General features: G+C 39.5%; 2 protein-coding genes, 1 non-coding gene and 1 pseudogene across 3 annotated transcripts in view; 2 read left to right on the top strand and 2 right to left on the bottom strand.

The window, feature by feature from the left end:
• Positions 1–845: 845 nt before the first annotated feature.
• On the bottom strand, positions 846–3,645 carry LOC111340353 (uncharacterized). Its single transcript, XM_088739223.1, has 2 exons — positions 3,455–3,645; positions 846–3,377 (listed from the first exon to the last, which is right to left on the bottom strand). Exons 1-2 carry the CDS (start codon positions 3,583–3,585, stop codon positions 1,088–1,090), a joined length of 2,421 nt encoding a protein of 806 aa, XP_088595349.1. The 5' UTR covers positions 3,586–3,645; the 3' UTR covers positions 846–1,087.
• A 1,268-nt stretch (positions 3,646–4,913) lies between these two features.
• On the top strand, positions 4,914–12,554 carry LOC148719869 (uncharacterized; annotated as a pseudogene).
• Positions 12,555–13,694: 1,140 nt separating this feature from the next.
• LOC111334512 (uncharacterized) lies at positions 13,695–20,276 on the bottom strand. The gene is made up of 3 exons (XR_015993492.1): positions 19,961–20,276; positions 17,186–17,338; positions 13,695–17,053 (listed from the first exon to the last, which is right to left on the bottom strand). It is a non-coding gene; the product is annotated as an uncharacterized LOC111334512 (transcript).
• Positions 20,277–21,234: 958 nt separating this feature from the next.
• Positions 21,235–23,517, top strand: part of LOC111334494 (FAS-associated factor 1-like) — a 13,657-nt gene continuing 11,374 nt past the window's right edge. The window contains exons 1-4 of the mRNA XM_088738299.1: positions 21,235–21,338; positions 21,414–21,482; positions 21,578–21,624; positions 23,128–23,324. Coding sequence (XP_088594425.1) covers positions 21,294–21,338; positions 21,414–21,482; positions 21,578–21,624; positions 23,128–23,324 — 358 coding nt within the window. The 5' untranslated portion in view covers positions 21,235–21,293. The remainder of the gene's footprint in view (positions 21,339–21,413; positions 21,483–21,577; positions 21,625–23,127; positions 23,325–23,517) is intronic.

Below are 23,517 nucleotides of genomic sequence, written 5' to 3'. Positions count from 1 at the left end.
TCATAGAAGGGTTAACATTTGCTTTGACTTGCATCCAGACTCTCGCGGACATATTTCGCATGCGCGAATGACCAAAAGTTTTATGCGCAAACGATAAAAACAAACATGGCGGCCAGAGTAAAAAGAGAAATCAAAGCGCCGAAGCGATTAATCAACGAAGTAAACCCGTTAAAAGCTGTAGCTGACGAGGGCAGAATACCAAAGCGTCAAAAGGACAATCGCCTTTACGAAATCGAGTCGAAAGAGGTCGACAAAGAAGGCAAGCGAGTAAAAATACATTGTAACGGATTTAGTGATAAGTTTGACGAATGGAGGCCATATGATGGTGATAAATTTCCTATTATGCGGTTGGAACATAAATGTAAACCATCCATGGAATCCATAGACGATCGTTTGCATCTCTTCCAAGACCGCTTGTATCGGGAAGTGAAGCGAAAGCTATACTCTGGAAGGAAGGACGATCCAGAAATCAGGATTGAAATTTCTGTGGAGGAGGTCTTTGAAGTGAGTATTGCCACTGCTGCTCGTGCAAAAAGGGAAAGAAACAAGCAAGTCTATCGGATTTGTAATCACGACCTAGACAGCTTTTTGGGAGTCAAATGGGATGAACGGATTTTAAACGAAAATAGTGATTATGCTTTTGTGACAGAAGGGGCAGTGAGATTTTGGATTACAGAAAGGAACCCTATCATAGAATACAAGCTCATAGGGGGCAAGTATGTGAGGTCAGAAATTGAAGATGACCGTCAACTTGTTTTTACTTTTGTTTGTGGAGATGGAAATAGACACCAGTACCTAACAAGGGATGACTGCTAAATTAAAGACTGAGTTAAATGCAATCACACAACTACAGTTATTGTTTTGATATATTTTATTATCAGTTTATAATCATTGTCAGTTAATTATTGAGATTGAGGGAATGAAAATATTTGTTCATACTAAATTCTAAAAGAGTTTTTGAATATCTTAACTACACATGGATATTACATTTATTTATATTTACTGTAATCAAGGCTGTTATAAGATAAATTTTTAACATGTCAACTAGGAAGCCTAGCCCTCAAAGTTACAGTCACTAGAAAGGAATTTACAAAGTACATCTCTGTGTCCATCTTCCATCAACTTTGATAAGATGTGCACAACAAACTGCAGTCTGGCATTCTTTACAGTTAGCTGAGCATGTCTTTATGGTGTGACCAAGACCTTCACAATTTCCACACTTATAACTTTTCTTTATTCTTTCCATGCCTGCTGCTTCTAGGAGCTGTATTCTATTTTTCTTCAAAAGAATCTGTTTTAAAGCAGAAATTCCCCTATGATTTGAGGATCTAAAATAATGTTTGGATGATATATCATTATATTTTTCCATTCCTTGTTGTGTAAAATAGGATATATTTTCATAGAGTCTTAAGAATTCAGGCACATGAGCATATAGTGCATGCATGTAAGGGGTAACATCTTTGGCTTGATACAAACATAGAAACTTATCAAACCATGAGTTGATCTTATTTGTTAACTGAGTAATAGCATCATCAGTTGTAAACTCAAGCTTCAGGTCTCCAATAATTTCCATAAAACTGGCCCATAGTTTTTCCATTTCTTTAGTTTCCTTAAAGTTGGGAAGGAGTGATTGGAAATTTATGCTTTGCATAACAAGCAACTTTTCTGGTCCGGTAAGGTCTCTATATTCTAATTTTTTAGAGTCTTTATTTACTCTCCAGTCAAAGGAAATTCCAATGTCCTTCAGAAACTTTTCATATCCAGCCATATGTTTATATTTCTCCCTTGTAAACCCACTAGGGAAAGTTTTCACTTTATCTATTGCATCTTCCCTGCGAAGTTGCTGTATGAGAAGCTCAATCAAGTTGTCAGAAATCCTCAAAAATAAGTGAAGTGTGTCAATTATGACATGATCAATGGGAATAAAAGAAAATAAAGGCACTGATTTACAATTGAACTTTTTAGATTTTGCATTGGCAGTTATTTCTTCACATGATCTTGCACCAAGGGACCTGTCTGTGAGGGACCACTTCTTGCTGCAGTCAAACCTTTCATTCCTAGGACATTTGCACCAAATACAGGCATAGTCCTGATTTGCTGCACCCAAACCACACACACAAGCTAAGAACTTCCAGTCCCCTCCCAAAAAGTATTCAATGTCACATTTATAATCACCCACACATATTTGCTTTAGATTCTGCATTTCATCATTAAGATCTGCAAGGGTTGCCTTTAAATTATCATAGCTTTCAGTAGTTTTGATTATGGCAAGAATATAGTTGCCTTTTTCACTCATTGCAATATCTCTTTCATTTAATATTGTGTAAGTTAAATTAACAATTTTGAGCCTTTTCCCAATGTTGGTCCCATCCCCACTAATTTTAACTTTGATTTTAGTGTTAATGTTCAAAACTCCTTTCCCCTGAAGCCTGATTACTTGTTCCTCTAAACTTTCTTTAAAACTTAACTGGACTCCCTCGGCTTGGCCAGGTGTAGGTTGAAGATTCCATTTTGCATTAAGTTCTTTCAATTTCTTCTCCAGCTTATAGCTGTTTGGCATCTGTTTGGTTTTCATAGCCAGCTCATGCCAAGCCTCATTAGAAATGTTAAATTTATCTTTAATGTAGATCCACATATTAATTTCATCCAAATTTTCATCTGTCAGCTCCGTTGAGTCCTTGTCCTTTAGTGGCAGCTCGTTTTCATCAATTAAGGAAAATGTCTCGTACTGTTGAGTTTCGCCATTGAAAACTTCTACTTTTGTGGCAATAAAATCGTACAATCCAAGGAAGGATAATCTTGCCTGACAGTTTTCCTTCATCTGTTGTCGAAGACGTGACTGATGCTGTTTCGTATAATCGGTAAATTTTTTCTTTTTGGCCGGCCCTCTCTTTCCGTCTCTCTGCAGTTTCGCAATTTTACGCGCTAGAATCTTAAATTTTTTTTCGTATTTTTTTTCGTCCTTTTCTGCTTTGTTAAGCACTTGTTCGAGTTTCTCTTCTACCTTTAGCCTTTTCGCCTGTTCATCTGCAAGGGATGCTTCCAGCTTTCTCTTTTGTCCGCGCAAACCTCTGTTCTCCTCTTGTAGCTGACACGCTTCAATTTCATTATAGAATATCTTGAATGAGTACGTCTCTTTCTGCCACTTTTCTTTAAGCTTCTTAACATGGCGACCACCTTTTTGACCAGCTTTCCTCAACGCCGAGAGAAGAAGCGAAATTTTCTTCTTGAAGACATTTACGATACGATTGTTTAAGATTAAACCTTTCAGCGCAGACTCTTCAAAAATTCTTCTTATTCTCGCCGACCAAGCAGACTCAGTACTTAAGTCGTCGATTTTCCCCTCTAATTCTTTACAGACTGTATAGATGAGGTAGCTACCAAACAAGATAGAAAAGGATCTTTAACACAATGAATCTTCGAAGAAATACACGAAACTTGAATCTATACTTACTTGTTTATTTCGTACGTAAATGAAGGGACATCTCCGGATTCCGCTCCATCGAATTCCTGTTCTATCGCACTCGCGCTGTTTATAAAGGTTAGCAGCAGAAATAGAACCAAAGCGTTGATTTCAAGGCCCATTTGCCAGGCCGAAACTTTACCGCACCCTTATGAATTATACATCAAAATACGCGGAATTTATTATTCTTTTCGAATTTGGCGGTAACGCACACATTTGAGCATGCGTAGTACAAACCTCGGCCCAGAGTCTTTGCCTTGTCTCGAAAAAATGAAATCAAAACCTCTTAAAATAGCGCGAGTCAGCAACACAAAATATTTATTTGCCAGTACAAGATTATTGTTTAACGGTATAATTTGCACCTCTACGTAAAGCTTAACAATTTTGCTTTTATAATCTGGAGGTAACAGAACGACAACGTTCTTTAAGCGAAAGAGAGAGAGCAAAATCTTCCAAAATTCGCTGATTCTTTAGTCGGTCGCGTTACAGCGGGTGTCACGCGATATCCGATAGAGCCTTTTGTTAAGCGTGACTTTCATATGAACTGAAGTACCTTTCAATTGAGTCGCATTTCAACGGTTGATCATGGTGTACTGATTTGTTAACTCCATAGGGGAGCGTTCCATTTCATTCGACCTCTATGTACTTTCTTAAAACCTTTTTTAGTCAACCTGGGGGGCTTTATTAGTTACTTTCAGTTACGTTATCGTAGCAACTCTTTCCCTGATCATGGAATTTTTGATCGTGGGAGTTTCTCAACTGTTAACAATAGGGCACATCCGGTTTTGATCTAATACTGCCTGCTTTTATTTAGCATAAAGACGCTTCTTATCAAAATATTCTCCATTAAATAATGCTAGTTTGGCAGTTATGCAATGTAAAGCGTTGGACGCTTCCACCTGCTTATTGTCCGAGTGATGTCCATCTCAGTTGGTTGTACATTTTAAAATTATATGGGTCGCTGACGAAGTAAAGAAGAGGCAATATAGAGGAAGCTCTATGGGAAGCTGGTCTTGGAAGTAAACCTAACTATCATGCCATTTCTCAGAGATCACGTATGGCCATGCCATCAAACCGAAACAGAAAAGGCTTTTAATTCACTATTCTAATTCATTTAGTTTGCCTGGTTCGAGCTGAGAGTTGTGTTAGGTGTGTGGTCTTTGACGTATATGCCCGTCTTTAGGTTATATTGGTGAGAAACACAGCGGGCTCCATTTTTGACGGAAATTTGTTTAAAGAAAGGTTCATTTACCCTTTCTTACTAAAACAAACACCCTCTTTTCAACAGAGAACAAAAGACAGCTAGCAGATTATTGCTGGTAAAGATGTTCCAAACCGGACAACGCAACCTTTGGCACCGGTAATACAGCAGCACGACACAATGGCCCGAAACTCTTACCCTCCCTCCCCCCCCCCCCAGTCTTGGAGAGTTTTTATTATATATACGTCAGAAAAATGGTTCTCCGTCAGTCTACAAGCCTCATATGAGGGAGGAAATGAAAGTACTAAATTATAAGTTTGCAAGACAGAGTATTGGAAAACCAATCGCTATCGATGATCTCGGGCGTAGAGAAGAAGAAAGTGTGTTCATTGTGGTGGGAGAAACAGATGCTGATTAATGGAATGGTCGATAACCCCCTTGGTGTTCAATGGAACGATGACTTCCGTTTCAAGCTCACAACAGATGAGTCCAAAGCGTTTCAACTGCACAATCAGTCGCAGAACGTAACTGCTTATACATTTTAACCTATGAATGGTTCACCTGTGCCATATGAATTCACTCTAATCCGCACTCCTGACTTTGGTTGTGCCGAAGAATTAGAGATATACGAGAAAATCACCGAACAAGTAAGGAGTTTCCTTTTTTTCCTATTCATTTAATAGCATTGACAAACTCAATGGCATTGGATTTGTTGTTGAGTCCTCTCAGACGAGTCTTACTGAAACACAGGAGTACATGTTTGATTCCCATGTTTCTGTTCATATTTGGAGATAACATTTCCAGAAACATATTCCCGATGATGACCTTTTCATATGGCCAACACCCGCCTGTCTTACAGGCAATTGAAGCCAACATCCCAAACTGCAGCGGAAAACTCTTCAACTTCAACAACTCAGCTCCGGTCTTTGCTGAAAACAAAGATGAAAGCAAAGTAATCTTTGACGAAGCGTTTTGTTGAATAGGTTTCGTCTCGTTCCTACATTTCTGCCAAGAACTCCCCAAGGAACAATTCAGTTTTTACTGAGGAACTGAACACTTGAAACATACGTCAGGAAGAAAGTGTGATCCAAATGGGAACTAATCTGTTTAAAGAGATTTGTACAGTAAGTGAATGTTTGAGTCCTGGAAGAATAAAAATATCAGATTTTCTTCTATGAGAAGCCGAATATTCCTCAATGTAAACAGATTTGTAATACTGAACTTCTTTTGCCAAGTTGTTACCCATTTCTCAGTAATAATTTGTGTCATGATAGAACTAAGGTTTTATATAAATCTCCTAAAAAAATAGTTTAACAAAGGATGCAGTAAGAGGTCGAAAATATCTGAAAAGCTAAGATAGGACGCATTTGATATGTTCATGCCTTTTAGACAAGAACGAATGAAATAACTTTGTTGTCAGCTTTGAAGTATGTAAAAATGTTAATAACAAAGCTTATAGTATCCATAGTATTCATAGCTAAATCATCCTTCCTTGCTGTTCGAGGCATTTCTGGTGAGCAAAACATGAGCATCCTACCTTGAGTTTACAGTAAGCAAGTTTTATTTTGAGCATACATCGCACTTAGCGTTTTGGTGTTTTCAGTTTTGAGTGAACTAAGTTTTTACAAATGTTTTTGAGAGAATTAGATTTAAAAAGATTGCAGACATTCTTCGATAAAAGGTTGAGGTTAAAAATGTCTGAGCAGCTAAAATAGGAAGGATTTCAAGTATCCACACTTTTCATAAAAGTACTTATTACTTTATGTTGTAATAAGCTGTAAAATATATACAAATCTGGTTGACAAAGCCCAAAGTATCCTGCTTAACTCTTCACAACATTGCCAACAAGTGCACACGTGCAGCGTGTTATGGTCTCACGTAAAGTAAAGTTTTTTCGAGAGCATACACTGCAAAACAGATTTTCCTATTGCAAATTTTATGAAATTTTAATTCCCTGTCAAGACTGCACCCCTAAATGATTTAATCAAGTGGAGTCAGTGGCAACCTACATAGCTAAAATAAATATTTTCTATCCTGTTTCGACGTTAAGGTTTTTGGCCCGAGTAAAAAGGAACCTATTTCAACTAAATAGCGCTCCACGGTTTTTGGAGTTTTTTTTTTCGAGAAGATGGAGATATTGTTGTTCTTATTAACGTTTGAACTTCTAGTCGGTTTCTGGTAAAGTGATTGATTTAGTCATTCTCGTCCATATATGTATACAGTAGTTGCAATATTCTATCGATTATGTTAAGAAATCATCTTGTCACAATGGTAAAGGAAATAGAAGTTCATAAAAAACGGGAGACACTATAAGTGAAAGGGTTAAGAAGTATAATGATTACATGTTTAATATTTGACTAAGAGTTAGAAGACGGAAATGTTTTCTTGAGATAATTTCAATTTTGTATTAGTTATTTATATTTTGTGATAACTTTTTGATGATTGCATGACTTACACTAAAACCTTGAAATAAACTTTCATCATTTTGCTCATCTTCCAGTCTATACCGTATGCTCTCTAAATTTCTTTGTCATTGCTCAAATATTCTGGAAGTTACAGAGGTGAAGGGGGCGGAATTCGCTTCCCTCCGCGGTCTGAAAAGATTAAAAATAAGCTCGGGCCGAATAAGGTCAAATTACTTCGTGCACACAAGTAATTACACAATGCTCATAGGCTTTTAAAGTATCCTCTATTTCGCACAGAAATGTAAACACAGTAACTTTGACGCATATGTCACCAGAACTGTCGGTCCTCTTTGCCAGAAAGGCTTTGCACACAAAGAGAGGGTGGCATTAGGGACACATGAGGCTAGGTTTTCGGGTGTAATTCATTCTCCTTCGAAAAAAACTTCATACAAGAACTGAACTAACTGCTGTCGATGAGATAAACGAGAGTTACGGGCTTCTAGAGCAGTTGAAGGCACTTGCAACCGTTGCTCTTGCAACCGCCGCCTGGTTAGCTCAATTGGGAGAGCGCCGGACTGCTGTGCGGGAGGTCGAGAGTTCAATACCGGCCGGACCAACACTCAGGGTCTTAAAATTAACTGAGAAGAATATGCTTCCTTTCTTTAACATCAAGAAATGGTTAGATATTCTAGTCTTCTCGGATAGGGACGAATAAATGGAGGTCCCGTCTCCTGCAGGGTTGGGGTAGGAGACGTTAATTTCCCACGCACGAGATTACTGTGTGATGGATGTCCTCCCTGGGGTGGGTTGGGTGGGTAGTTACAGGGCCGTTCTGAAAACCACTTCTGTGAGAACGCACCCTGTCTAAAGATTATTATCTATCTAGCTCTTACATGATTATATCAATCAATTCTCTGCATTCCTCCAAACCATTTGTGGGGCTTGTTCAGTCGCAGCATTCACCATCAATCACATCAATGTCATCTAGGTCAACTTCTGTCCGGTAATCCGTTGCATTTGTCCATGCAGGAACAGTATTGGTTATCGCCAAATGCACCAGCGATTAAGAATCGACTACAGTCTTGTTGTCCAGAAGGAGACCGTACGAGTCATAATTAAAGAATTGGATCCTGCTGGAGTACAGTCACGATCATAATGTGTTTATTGTTTGGAGGAATGCAGAGAATTGATTGATATATTATTTGCTAGAATATTTGAGCAATGACAATGAAATTTAGAGGGCATATAGTATAGACTGAAAGATGAGCAAACTGATGAAAGTTTATTTCAAGGTTTTAGTGTAACACAACAGTGTAAGTCATGCAATCATCAAAAAGTTATCACAAAATATAAATAAATAATAGCATAGATAAAGCAAGGAAAGAGCCGTACAGAGACCTATGCCCAGAGATGACATCTACGCATTTTGTATCACGCATAGAATATGGCAGAGAAGCAATTCTCGTTTTCGACAGAAGAGTGGACGAAGACGAAACATTTGCCGATGTCGAAGCCGACCTAAAGTTTGCTGTTGACTCATTATCCCAAGTTGCGGTGGAAAGTGATGTACATGCATCAGACCTGATAGACGAGGAAGAACTGAGTAAACTGGTTTGCACCTTTTATGGAGATATAAACCAGGCCAGTTCCACCAGTGGTATGAGTTATGAAGATGCCCTGCGGACCTACAGTGAACTCGAGAAAGACGTAGAGAGGTGCCTGAAAAAAGTTCCCAAAAAGGTTTGGCTCCAACCATTGAGCACTTTGGACTCGCAATGGATACAGCAAGGGCGAGTAATTAGCACTCCTGTAACTGAAGCATTGGAAAGTATCTTGGAAAATTTCAACGAGTTCGAAACGTATCTATCTGGCCTCGTCGATAATAAGACATGCTCTACCTTTCCTGTCCTCAAACAACAAATCTCTAAATGTGGAAGGGCGGTTTCTAGGGCCAAAAAAAATCTACTCAAGACATTTTCAGATCTGTTGCCAGTGGTGCGAGGTGGTGATGAAGCCGAGGAGGTCCTTACCGACGTCCTTAACATGGTCGCATCATCTCCGTTTCATCACGACCGACTCTCGTCTTGGAAAAGTGGCATGGAAAAGGAGATGAAACTGCTATCGACATATTTAGAATTCTTTAAAGGAATCCAACTGGTATCGTCCTCGATCGATCTCGAAGGTATGGTAAATTCCTTAGAGTATGACCAAGTTGTTTGCTTTTCCGTGATGACGGCTGGGAGCCAGCATGTGCTGGTTGAACAGATGTATAACTTCCTGCGAACAGGCAGTTGGAAATCAGAGAATATCGAAGTGCAACCGTGATATGAGAATCAGGACATCATCAAGATTGGCAAGTCTAAAGCACATAATTTTAGGGACTTCGTGAAGGAGAATGAAAATGATGAATGCGCCAAGTTCATTTTCACCAACGTCCAAAAAGGTACAGGGCAAGCACTTGTCGACATCCAGTTGTTTGAAGGTGGCAAGCCAACGAAGTTTGAGCCCCCTGGTAGACCAGGAAAGCCTTATGCAACAAAGACGAATTCCTCTAGCATTACTATTGCATGGAAAGAATCACCACACGGAGGAGAGTTTGTTGAAATGTACGCAGTCCACTTTAAAACAGCAACAAGTGGTCCAAGCACAGATTGGACCTCTCCTCAGACTGTAGGGTCCCAGACCGTTACTACAGTAGATGGATTAGACGCCGAAACCCCATAATTGTTCAAAGTGAACTGCGTGAGCAAAGCTGGCCGTAACGCCTGCAGCGACATCAGTGACATTGTTGTTACTGAGGATCCTGCAGCTGAGATCGAAGCCGGAAACTCTCCATATGAGTCAGACCAACACCAGCATCATCAGCACGACCCACTGTTTGGCTCGCAAAGTCAGGATGAAACCTTTGGTTTACAAAAGAAATCGACAGAAACTGCGTCTGCCGCTACTGGTGAGCTAGTAGCCAGTGAAAATAATCCATTACACATTTCGGAACGAAGAAATACCACCCCCGGAGGTGTTTCATTTTTCGTCAATTATCGTTTAGCTGAGTCTTGGATGTCTACTTCCAAGAAAATAACGAGTGGGTCACCATCAGTTTGTAAGCTTCCGATGAGAAAAAGAATGAGACGGGAGAATAGCATGATTGCCAGACAAGTTATCGGTAGGCCTAAACGCGGATTGGGACCGCTTGTGGAGAAAGTTCTTATGGTGGTTGGAGCTACAGGGGCTGGTAAAACGACTCTGATCAACGGTATGGTAAACTACATATTGGGCGTAGAGTGGAAAGATGACTTCAGGTATAAGCTCATCGTAGAGGATAGCGGACTATCGCAAGCCAACAGTCAGACGAAGAACATTACAGCCTACACCTTTTATCCCATGGAAGGCTCCACAATTCCTTACAAATTTACTATCATTGACACTCCCGGTTTCGGCGATACAGAAGGATTAAAGAGAGACAAAATCATCACCAATCAGATAAAGGAATTTTTCTCAATACCTCCACCAAATGGTATTGATCATTTGGACGGTATTGGATTTGTAACTCAAGCCTCTCTTGCTCGTCTCACTCCGCCACAGGAATACATCTTTGATTCAGTCCTCTCCATATTTGGAAATGACGTTTCCAAGAACATATTCATGATGCTCACCTTTGCAGATGGCCAACATCCTCCTGTTCTGGATGCCATTAAGAAGGCAAATATTCCGTGTGACAAGTATTTCAAATTTAACAACTCGGCGCTCTTTGCAGAAAATACAGAAACAGAGGAGGGTTTCGATGCTATGTTTTGGAAGATGGGTTTTCGTTCGTTTCAAAACTTCTTCACTCAGTTTGCAAAATCGGAAAGCGTAAGCCTTCGCCTTACCAAAGAGGTATTGAAAGAGCGAGACCAGCTACAAAACTTAATTGAAGGCCTAAATCCACAAATCACCATGGGTCTCAACAAGATAGAAGAGATGCGACAAGAAGAGCTTATCCTCCAATATCACGAAAAGGAGATCGAAACAAACAAAGAGTTCGTGTACACAGTCGATGTAACTAAGCCGCATCAGGTTGACTTAAAAGGTACTGGGAGACACACCACAACCTGTCTTCGTTGCAACTACACCTGTCACAAGGACTGTGCAATCGCAGATGACCGTGAGAAAAGGGGATGTTTGGCCATGGATGGGAGTGGTAACTGTACAGTCTGTACAGTCAAGTGTAATTGGTCAGAGCACAGAAATCTTCCTTACCTGATTGAATTCGAAACGGTGACCGAGACAAGAACATCAGATGATCTAAAGAAGAAGTACGAAACCGCTGTTTCAGGAAAATCTAAGGTACAAGGTATGATTGCTCAACTAGAAGATTTCCTGCAGGATGTGCATTCACGCGTTATGACCATGATTTACCAAGCTCAGCAAAGTCTTTACCGCCTTGATGAAATTGCCCTCAAACCGAATCCACTAACTCAAGTTCAATACCTGGAGCTGCTTATTGAATCTGAGAAAAATGAAGCCAAACCTGGTTGGAGACAGCGCGTGGAATATTACGAAGAGGCCAAGCGTCAAGCTGAAATTTTGTCCAAAGTCAAAGATGTCGCTGCAGTTCAAAAGGAAATCCAAAACAAGGCTCGGAAAGGCGACAGATGGTATCATAAATTTAAGTTCTGGTAAACCTATCAGCGACAAAGCGAAGGACAGTTCCTCAGTGCGTACCCAAGCAACTAGCCACAAGCGAAACCTAATTCCGTTTTTCTTCAAAGTTTTTATGTATTCAGAGACATATTGCAAAACTGTCGTTTCTGGACTTATTTTTGTTGCTATACTTAGTAAGTACGAATATTTAGTAAATACCTCAAGTTAGATCTAATTTGCATAAATCCATTATTCCTGCGAGTCTTTCGGTAAGAGCCAATCGAACTTATCAATACTGTGCATTGTTCACATATGCATCTATGGTGCATGTGTGCCTTGTAAGAAATAGGGAGCAAGATATTTCAAGCCTTTAGTATTGACCATTCCTGAGAAATCATTGGTTTTTGTTGGAAACGAGAGGCTTCGTAACTACCCTTGACAATTTGTTGTTTTTATAATTGAGTAGATGTAATCTAGTCTTCTAGTACTTTACATCAAGGGATACTTTTTAAGTGTAGTTCCTTTGATTAGTTTCATTTAAAGAATTTCATCGTCGTCACGGTTGATAAAACCTGTATTAGTGATCTATAAGAGGCTATGTGTACTCAAGTAAATTATATATACTTGTGAAAAGCGTTTCTAAAGGTTTGAACCCGCGTTACTTATTCCAGTAAACATTAGTTTTAGACTTTCCTCGTTGATCGATAGAGTTTGCATATCCTGGACGAAAAGGAAGGTAGAGGCCAGAGTTTGTCATTGATCTCATCTTACTAAAGGAAATCGCATCATCTGGGAAAAATTAAAGATTACAAACATATTCTCTTGGTATAAGAAATTGCTTTATTTCTGTACTGCATAGGTTTTTGCCGATGTTCCATGACACTAATTTTCGAGTTAGAGAATGATCTTCCATTGATTATTCATACCTTGAAACAAATCAGCGTGGGACTACACAAGATACTAGAGTGGAAAAAGGACTTAATCAGCTTGCCATGATGCCGTAGTACGGCATACTTGGAACGTACGTTGAGAAGGTTCCAAGACATACGATTTGTTCCAGGAGTTACATTACTCGTGTACAATGAGCTAATCTTGAAACAACTAGCTCTTGATTGTCTCTCTCGTGATGGTTTCGCAATAGAAAGCACACATCATAGTGTCCTGACCACACCTTGAATTGCTAGAAAACTCTCGAATCGGCTGTGCTTTGTATCTCCGTGACATGACGACTGCCCTACCCTGCCCCACCTTAACTCCCCCCAAATCACCTCCTCGCACGATAGCCGAAATGATCTAAATTAGGCATACCTCACATTCGTGATGGGCCCAGGTACAAAATAAGCAAAATGGGTTTCCTGTCCTATTTATACCCTAAAGCAAGTCTTCCTTTTGATTCGCAGGGAAAAAGCTCAAGTAGCTTTTGATTGCCCAGGTCCTACACACAGATTGTTATTTAAGTCCGAATATTACAATAATCAGCAAAGCGACCAACCACATCATCGGAAAAGATATCCAGCAAAATCTAATGGGAACTGATCGACCCTTCTCGCGGATTCTTAGAGCTAAATGTCATCACCTCCGTTATATTATTATTATTCTGATGCACGACGCAGCCGAAAAACTGCTGGACATGCGCAGTATTAAGTCTAATACCTCGCGCGTTTGACTCTCGCAACTCCGCTTAAAATAGTGGACGACAAATCAAAATCTAATGCGTCATAGCGGATGCTTAAGAGCCGTTGTCCTTGCAAAGAGGACTTTGCAATCGAGCCAACAGAATCTGTTTTGATTTCCCTATTCATCGGAGCTGTTAGTGAGTAGATCGGACTTATTCTTGTTTACTAAAACAGTTATGTTTATAGACAATTTCCAGGCCTTGTTTGACGTTCGTTGTTTTGAAGAAGAACCGTGTTTTGGGGGTTTCTTAGGGCGGTCGTTGACTCTTTAGGTCTTAGAAAAAGATATGTTCGAGGTAACTAATTTACGAAAAAACCGTCAAATATGACTTTGAAGCTGGACTTTCTTATAGTCCTTCAGAAATCTCTCTTCAAACAATGCAAGATGGTGGCCCTTAATACAGTGAGGCGACCCATATAAAAGCCTGGTTAAAGTGCCCTTGATTTGTTCGTATCACGATTACGAAATCAATGCACATACACTGAGATTAAGTGAATCATTCTTTTCTATGTTAGCTCATTATCTTCCACTCATTCTTAAAAAGGGAAAAAATTAATGCAAAAATTAATTAGCAAGAAATGAGATAAAAATTGCCTCTCTTAACCTCGGTCTGGGACAAAAGACAAAAATTCTGAAATATAGTTACTTTTTAGACCTCTCTACATAATAGTTATAAATTCTTAAGTTCTAAGGCACCATTGCAAGCAAAATGCGATTTGTAAAGTCCTACCTCGCCGGAAAAAATGTAAAAATATCTTATTTCAAATAAGATACCGCGAGATTTTTCCAGATCGGCTGTATGGCGATCGATTTCATATATATGAAATTGAAGAACTTCACCTAATCTTGTCTACGAAACTTGACACGTTATCATAACTTATGATTGGAAGTTGGTTTCTTATATATATATATGCGACGGATCAAAACGATCATTCCATCAAGTTATTATTGCGTGCTTTGTAAACGAAAAACGCCTGAAGTCATTTCATGACTTTCGATCACAATTAAATGCCATTAGTTTCCAAGCCCCTGGAAAATTACAGCGTAAAATTCAATGACATTCAGTACCTTCTATAATGATCTCAGTATGAACACTTTTGAATCTCTGAATAATTATAATTTAGCTAGATGTTCATTGCGGTTTATCACTAATTACACTTCTACAGATTAAAGTCTCAGTGAACTATGCCAGCATATAGATAAAATGAATTAGTATATACTAAAACAGTGGATAGCGTTGAAGGCGCGCTCTGATTGGCTGGTCAAACTCCGAATATCCTTTGCTATTTACCTCCAAGCAACTCGGGAAAAAATGGCGTCCCGGTTTGCATCCGTGACAAGCGAAGAAATCTCTCAAATTAACGACGGTGGTGTATATTATCTCACTGTTTTAGTATATACTAAAACAACAATTCACCTCAGTGTCGGTGGTTAGCGGTGGATATTTACGTCGCCGCTTCGCGGCTCGGTAAATATCCACCACTAACCACTTCCACTTTGGTGAATAGTTGTTAATTAGTTGTAAATGATTTATCAAGCTTCAAGTCATTACTTTATGAAATTTTCGTTCAAATGGGTTCATAGAGGACAAGTTACTATTTCCAGAACATGAATCGAGAATACCATTTGTCGCCACTGGATTCTTTATCTTTGATCTGTTTTTCTGCCGCTTTAACATCTTTTACTTTGGATAGCATTCAGCTCAACGCGCTGTTTCCATCCTTTTTTGGCTTCATTCTTTTCGGTCTCAGTGAGTAGCTCCAGGTACTCGATTTGAGTCAGTGGGTTGGGTTTGAGGGCAATTTCATCCAGGCGTTGCAGGCTTTGCTGGACTTTGATTATCATTGTGAGGACGTTAGTATGCACATTCAAAAGAAACTTCTCTAGATTTCCAATCATACCTTCCACTTTGGTCTTCCCTGACTTAGCTGCTTCGTACTTCTTTTTGAGATCTTCGGAGGTTCTGGTCTCAGTGAGGTTTCGTACTCATAAGTGTAAGGAAGATTCTTGTGTTCCTTCCAGACGCAATGCTGTGTGCACACTGTGCAGTAACCACGTCTGTCTATGGCACAACATTTACGTTTGTCGTTGTCATCTGCATATGCACAATTTTCGTGACACGTATAGTTGCAGCGAAGACATGTGGTAGTATGTCTTCCAGTCCCACTGAGGTCAATCCTTTTTGGCTTGGTAATGTTAACTTCGTACGTAAATTCTTTGTTCTGCTCGATCTCCGCTTCACGCTGTCTCAAGATGTTCTCTTCCTGTCGCATTTCTTCGATTTTGCCGAGACCCATTTTGATCTGTGGGTTCAGCCCTTCAATCATGTTTTGTAGCTGTTCGCGTTCCCTTAGTACCTCTTGAGTGAGTTGGAGGCTGACACTTTGCGACTTTTCAAAACTAGAGAAGAATTTTTTGAAGGAACTAATCCCGATCTTCCAAAACATTGAGTCAAACTCGTCATCTTCATCTTCTTCGTCTCCATCTACGGTTTTTTGGTTCTTCTTAACATTATTTGCGAAAAGGGCTGAGTTGTTGAACTTATAAAACTTCTGAGCTGGGATTTTGGCATTTTTTATGGCTTCCATAACTGGGGGCTTTTGACCATCTGCAAACGTAACCAGCATAAAGATGTTTTTCGCCACATATTTTCCAAAAATGGACAGGACAGAATCGAAGATATACTCTTGTGTGGGGGTCAGGCGGGCCAGGGAAGCTTGAGTGACAAAACCAATGCCATCAAGGTGATCAATGCCATTTGGAGGAGGAATTGAAAAAAACTCTTTTATCTGGTTGGTGATTTCTTTGTCTCTCTTTAGACCCTCTGTGTCTCCAAAGCCTGGTGTATCAATTATAGTGAACCTGTAAGGAACAGTGGAGCCTTTCATCGGGTGAAACGTGTAGGCAGTGATGTCCTTTGTCTGACTGTGAGCTTGTGAGGCCTTGCTATCTTCTACGACGAGTTTGTAACGGAAATTGTCTTCCCATTTTACACCCAGGATATAGTTGATCATGCCGTTGATAAGCGTTGTTTTTCCAGCTCCTGTTGCACCAACGACCATGAGCACTTTTTCAGTTCCTCGACCACCAAGATCAATGGGGCTGCCGACGCTCTTCTTAGTAATCTTACCCTTCTCTTGCCTCATTATCAATTCGGTTGGAAGCTTATAAACTGCGGGAGACCCGGTTGATATAATTTCTGATTTCTGTAACAAGCTATCAGCTAAGCGGAGTGCGTAATGTTCCTCATCCATCGTAGGTTTCTCGTTTTGACTCAAGGGTGGATCAATGGATGTCTTTTCTCTGCCTTCCTTCGTCAAATTGAGTGAGTGATTTTTGTCTTCCTTTGTAGGTTTCTCAACTTGACTCACAGGTAGATCAATCGATGTCTTTTCTTCGTCCTTCTGCGTTAAGTGGAATGGGTAATCTTCATTTTTCTTTGTAATTTTCTCATTTTCACTCCCAGGTGGATTAATCGATGTCTTTTCTTCGTCCTTCTTCGTTAAGTGGAGAGGGTGGTTTTCGTCTTTCTCCGTAATCTTCTCATTTTGACCTATACTTATATCAATCGATGTCTTTTTTTCACCTTTCTTCTTTAACTGGGGCGGGAGATCCTCCTCTTCTTTTGTAACCGTCTTATTTTGATCTAACGGTGGATCAATCGATGTCTCTTCGATGTCGGTACTGCAAAATATGAAATTGACGTCCTCAGCTCGAGGATGGAGCATATTTTCGAGAACGGCATCAGTTTTCAAATGTAAAAGGAATATCAACAGAAAACTGAGTCAAAAATAAAACAACTGACAACCACCGCACCTTGATTGCATTGTTTTAGGGTTCTTCACATTGTTCTGACGTTTCCTATCTTGCCACCAACTTCCTATCAGCACTGCCACAATGGTAGCTATTCCCAAGGAGAATAAATGAAAAAGTATATCCAATATTTCCATTGTAATGATAGTGGCGATCCTGCAAAAAGTAGCAAGTCATTTTCAATTGCATGAAATAAAACCAAACTAAAAGGATATTCAATTTGCTGCAACATGGAAGAAGTTGATAAACCTACCAGCCTGGAAATATCGAAAAGAAACCAATGGCATTTTGCTAAATGATGGAAACATATAGACCACTTTCATAAATGGCTTCCGGATTAATATTCTTTTGTTTAAATTTCAATTTGCTCGAGTGGCCTCGCTTGAGATAATGTATTCTTTTAAATTTTGTACTGGAGAACGAGGCCACCCAGGCAAATTTATATGTAAACAAAAGAATTTTAATCCGGCAGCCGTTTATGAAAGTGGTGTATTGCAAGCCTATTTAAAAACTTGAGATGCTGAACAACTTGAGTGGCTCGACAACAAATGTCATGTATTGTCAGTCAACTCAAGGAGCTCGTCGAGGGCTATCCATCGTACATTTTTCGTTATTTGTAAACAAAACGAGTAACTTTTTGTAATAGTAAAACCGAAGTATGACGACCAAAATGAGATACATTTCACTTTTTTGTTCAACTGCACTTTTAGAAAAAGTGAAATGATAAGTGTAAAATTTTTTGATAAGAAATAATTGCGCTCTAAATGAACCCTTTGAGTAAATTGCACAAAGCTCAAACCTGATCTTCTGACGATAAAATGACTAAATTAGTGCGCGAAAATATAAAATGCATCAGGAACCGTTTTGAACCTATTTACTTAACTTGGGTCGCGGAAATTAACATATAGGTTCACCGGATGTTAACAAAAGTCTCACCCGCCGGCTGTGGACTACCATTCTTTTCTAATTTACACAGTGTTATTAATTATTTCAGACATGTCTTCTGTGGCACTATGAAGGTAAACGACCGACCTCAGTTCATTACTCTGTCATGAATAATTTGCGAGACGATAAACCTTAATTTCTCACTCTGTTTAACTCCGACTAAACGGCATAATGAGGGGGGCATTGGGGCCTATCAAAAACCGCAAAACTGTAGACTGAAAAGATCATCTAAAACCGAAAAACCGAAACAAAATTGACCAAAACCGAAAACTGCCGGCATGGAAAATTGTCAAAACCGATACATTTTCACATCCCAGTTACTAAAACCCTGCTCGATCCGTTACAGTGGTGATAAGTGGAGCATACAGCGTAAACTACACTTATCGTTTCATTACAGTATTTGTGAATTCCGTGGACCTGGCATTCGTATCTTCTAGTATCTGCTTGAATTATGGGCTTTATTTCTGCTGTTCTCTCGAGGACCTCGAGCGCGGTCTCTGCGAACTCAGTAGCTGGTAATGGCCGACTATTCGAGATGAGTGGAGGCGCGTAATTGCCTCTCAGATCGAAGAGACACCGAAACCCGCACAGTTCGATAGATAGATAGCTTTATCAGGAAGTAAAATCATTGCAGCCCCTGGGCCGGCTGAAATACGACTTACGTTCAAATGAGAAGAACCGAAAACCGCATCGGGTATCAAATCCGAAAACCCGTTGGTATTTTTTGCGAAAACCGAAAACCAAATGCTAAAAAAAAGGAAAATCCGCAAACCGTAATGAACACCAATTCCGAAAGACCGAAGTTTTTTAGCCCAACAACCGAAAAACCGATCTAAAAAAATAGCCAAAACTTTAGGCCGCAAAACCAAAAATCCCAGTGCCCCCCTCCATAATAAGCGTGAGAAGTTTATGAGCAATGTAAGCAGCTGGCATCCTCAGTATTTCTAGGAGCACCCTCGTGCTTCGTGTTTCTGCTATACATTACATGGTAACGGAAGACAGAACGAAAGTCTCTCTTATGACTCTGCGAGGTCCTAAGCACTTTGATATTTTACTATCCCTTCTCTCTCTGATGTAAGGATGTTTTGTGTCTTTGAGATCGCGAAGGCAAGAAACAACTCTTTCAGGTAACACGAATTCACGACAATAGTCGTTTCTAACTGAAATGACGTAAAGACAGCTTAAAAAGGACGAAACTGACAGACGAAGATGTCTGGAACATCAAAAGTTCGTATCCTATTTCATAAAAACGGGCGACACGCTTCCTGCTGATTTCTACCGGAAGTTGCAGGTTGGCTTGAATGATTTCCGAGAATACCTTTTCCGCATATCATCGATTGACCGATCTTGTTGCCTATTGCATAAATTCTTACCAGACCCAAAGTTCATTCAATCTATTTGCCGATGATTTAAAATCAATGGCAGATACTTCTACTCATAACTTCTAAACTATCGACTTTCTTTGAGTCAGCAATAAAATCAATGCGTCGCGTCGAGGAATGTTAAACAAACTCAAGCTTTCTGTCTTAATTCGAAGTCTCATGAATTCTTCCAATACGGAGTTGGAGAGTTCCATGACCCTTGAAAGACGGTTTGGCAGTAGTTCTTGATTTTCAGTGTGAAATTCAGAACATTCGCGAACGAGCAACCTATTTCGTTAATTATTTAAGCCTGTAGGTCGCATTTCCCGCATGGAAGACAAATGCAATAACACTGTGCACGTGACTCATCTAGAATGTCTACGCCCCCTTTATAACCTGTAGTTTCTGTATGCGTAACACCGGCGGCATAGTATACATTATTGAACATTTCTCGCAAGTCCACACTGCCTACCTGATGTCGATATTTCCTCAAGTGAGAGATGAATTTCTTGGCTCAGCAGAACACGGAAAATCCTGTCTCCTGTTCACTTGTTTTTGCACGGAACTGATGAAGACATGCCGTCAGTAGACTTTGATATCTTATAATAACGTAAGATCCGTAACTAACGTTTCTGATTGGTTCCCAATTGAGTATCTTTTCACCTGATCCAATGGCATATAGCCTAATTTTACATCACGAGCAGAGCACGTGAAAGTAACTCGACCTCCCCCACCAGACCACTCCTTACCTCGTTTCCAGAAGGGCATTGGCGCATGACACGGTATTCAGGCTCAAGTCCCCTACTGCTGAAGAACTCAAAACATTGAATGACTTCGTAATCTACAAAACTGCCCAAAAGGGTCAGGAGACTGAAATTCACGCTAAGTAACAATTTCCTCAAATGTGATTCCGTTTCCAAGAAAGAATTTCCCTGCATACTTAAGTGTCTTGTGATATATCCCAAGGTATAGTTGTCTCAAGTTCTTTCAAAGTACAACTTGATGAGATTTTCCGACTTTTGGTTTTAGACTTTTTGTCACGAATCAATTTAGCGGAATGCAACTGGCTCGTTAGCTTAGTTCTTTTCCAAACAGTCCTATTAGGATTTCCTTTTCTTCAATTTTCTGAGTATTTGGCCCCTGATGTGTCGAGGACAGAACCCACGATAGGGTGGGGTTGAGGAGGGTAGAAAAAAGTCTTAAGGACCGGTTATTATTCACCTAAGAAGAGGGGGTCAGAGGGTTTTGGTGGGATTACAATAGAATCTATCCCCCCCCCCCTCAAAAAAAGGCTCTTTAATATCTCAATAGACAGTTTATCTAAAGTCCCCCTGTATACTCTGTTAGCGACAAATGACCCCCTCAGTTCCCCATGAAAACCATGTGATCCCCCAGAAATCCTCTGACACCACCCCCCTCCCCTATAACGATAAGTTATGACTGTTTCCTCAGCGACATTAACTGTCGATTAAAAGTAACCTCAAGGAGGATTATAATTGGCCAGACTTTACTGGTCTGTATCATTGGCCTGAATCAAAGTAAAAAATAAGACGTGGAGGAAAGCAGTCATTGTAGGGACTATCTTTTGCTGAGTGCATTACGATCTGCGAGACTTTCCTAAAACGCTAACGGCATTCAAAAAAGTTAGGGGGCCATTTGAAGTATTACTCTTGGCCCCAAATATTCTCACCCACTCCACCCACACTACTATCCGTTCTCCTGTCGTCACTTCCGCTTTATCATTCTGATGCACGCAATTCCACAACGCATGCGTTTGATTTTGTTATGAACCTGAGAAATTCAACATGGCAGGGGACGGCGACCGCGAGATGGTCCTCGCAAACTTTCAAGTAAATCGCTAATTTTGCCTTGTTTTCTTTTTTACGTTTCCCTAAATACGTGTTTTTTTTACATTTTCTCAACAGAGTATAACGGGAATCGAGAATTTAGACGAATGTATTACACTCCTGGACCATCACAACTGGGACTTGACGGTTCGTAATTATTTCCCTCGGATTTTTTTTGTCATGTCCGTTATCTCTTGTTTTATCGGCTCTTATTGGTCTGTTCTATCGTATGATGATTTTAGGCTTGTGTGAATTCAGTCCTAGCAGACGAGACGGATTCTCCTTTACGGTTTGTATGGTTCACATGCTTTGTATCAGTCATGTCTTATATAATAATAAAAAAGTAAGCTTATTACATGATGTGGTTTGAAGATAGATGTTTCCCGAGCTGGAGTAGGACGCGATCATAGCTTTTCCCAGAATGATCTTTCATGACGGCATTCGTTATCCCTTTTCTAGATATTAGATTTTCTATTTTCGTGTTACTCGTGTTCGACGAAATCGCTAATCGCGTGATTCGTCGAAAGGTTAATAAAAGATAATTTGCATGTAGACAATGTTACATGAATCGATTATTTAAATGAAAAAGTTAATTATTACCGTGACTTGTCACAAAACACCGATTATGTAGGGAGTTTTGTAAGACTGCAGAGGAATTGAAATGTTCTTGAATTATCCCTTTAATTTGCAAATTTCAAACGTTGCTGAAAAAGTATGTGAAGAAAACTCCCCACCGACTGTCAATAATTGTTTGTCTCATATTTACCATTCCCTATAATGGGGATATAATTGATAAATAATCTCAGGGCATGTGGCCTCTTTTGTTGACCATGAGAATATCCATTTCAAATGATAATAGTCTTAAACAATTCATACATTAAACTCACTCAGGTTGAGGTTATTTTCAAAGAATACAGAAAAGTTATCTTGATCCTAGACTTACAAATCTCTCCAGAATGAAGGATTTTCATGATACATATATCTTATTACACGTTTTGTTGCGTAGTATCACTGAGTATTTTTACGAGTTGTGCTGTATTTTGACAAGTAACCAAAAGTGAATTTTCATAAGATTATTGTTACATGCCTGATGGTAGCGAAACACATGATGTGCAATATAGAGAAAATTAGATGTCATGTCAATGTCTCTTTTTTTCCATTTTGATTCACCCTCACTATACAGATACATGTAGTTCTGAAATGGAAAATGGTAAAATGACTAGAATTGCTGTCAAAACTTCATACAATGTCTCGAAGTTCATTCTCATCATCGTGTGATAGGCTTTGAACGGTATTTTCAACTCACAACTTCTTGACTTAAATTACAAATGCCACCAAAATTTCCAACCTCTGCGCGCACATATTTGTTTATGATTATGCGATTAACTATCATGAACCATTTGACTGTAAACATGATAGTCCATGATAGTAAATGAAAGTTGAAACTATCATTAACTGTCAGCAACTATCATGACTATTTGAATCACGTCTTCTGAATCACAATGGTATTTGCATTAAGTTTGTGAAACTGATGTTTTCATGTAAGCTCTTCCCTGGAATACTTTATCCCCAAAAGGCTAAGACGAGCTCCTGACAAAGGTCTTATGGTAAGGCAGCAACTTTCCAAATGCTTTTTTCTTGAAAAGTCAGTTTTCTACATTCCACAATGGATGGCATAGCCTTAGCAGTGACGTCTAGCTGATAACTGATAACCATTTTTTTTTTAATTCCTGTCATATCAACAATCTTGAGGCACTCATAATTTTTTTTTATATTCTTCTGTATCATTTAGGATGCCAGAGGCTCCTGTACCTGATGCATATTGGGTTGCAGATCAGTCAACAGCTGGTACTAGCACATCCTCAGTTTCTGTCAGGGGGGTTGTTGGAAATGCAATCCCTTTACAGCCATCCTCAAGAAGAATAAAGTTTTTGATTGAATGGAGAGATAGGACCATCCCAATTGTTCTAACTGAGACTGAAACTATAGGTAGTGTTAATGTCACTGTTAAAGTTTTAAACCCTACAGCTTCAATGAGCGACCAAAACAGAATTTCTCCTTTCGATATTAATACAGTATCAAGCACAGACAAGTGATGAGAATTTAAGAAAAAGATCAGACACGTAAGGAATTACTGGTTGCTCAAATGCCAAATTCCTCAAACTTAGGAAAGAATTTTATT

Source organism: Stylophora pistillata, chromosome 11 (assembly GCF_964205215.1).
Source record: "Stylophora pistillata chromosome 11, jaStyPist1.2, whole genome shotgun sequence".
NCBI lineage: Eukaryota > Metazoa > Cnidaria > Anthozoa > Scleractinia > Pocilloporidae > Stylophora > Stylophora pistillata.
Note: the sequence above shows the minus strand (reverse complement) of the source record. Positions and strands in the feature narration are given on the sequence as shown.

Excerpts from the sequence above, each read along its gene's own strand:
- LOC111340353 (XM_088739223.1), bottom strand. The coding sequence starts at position 3,585 with ATGGGCCTTGAAATCAACGCTTTGGTTCTATTTCTGCTGCTAACCTTT. Across the intron at positions 3,378-3,454 it reads TTTACGTACGAAATAAACAA|CTACCTCATCTATACAGTCT; the intron begins GTAAGTATAGAT and ends CTTGTTTGGTAG.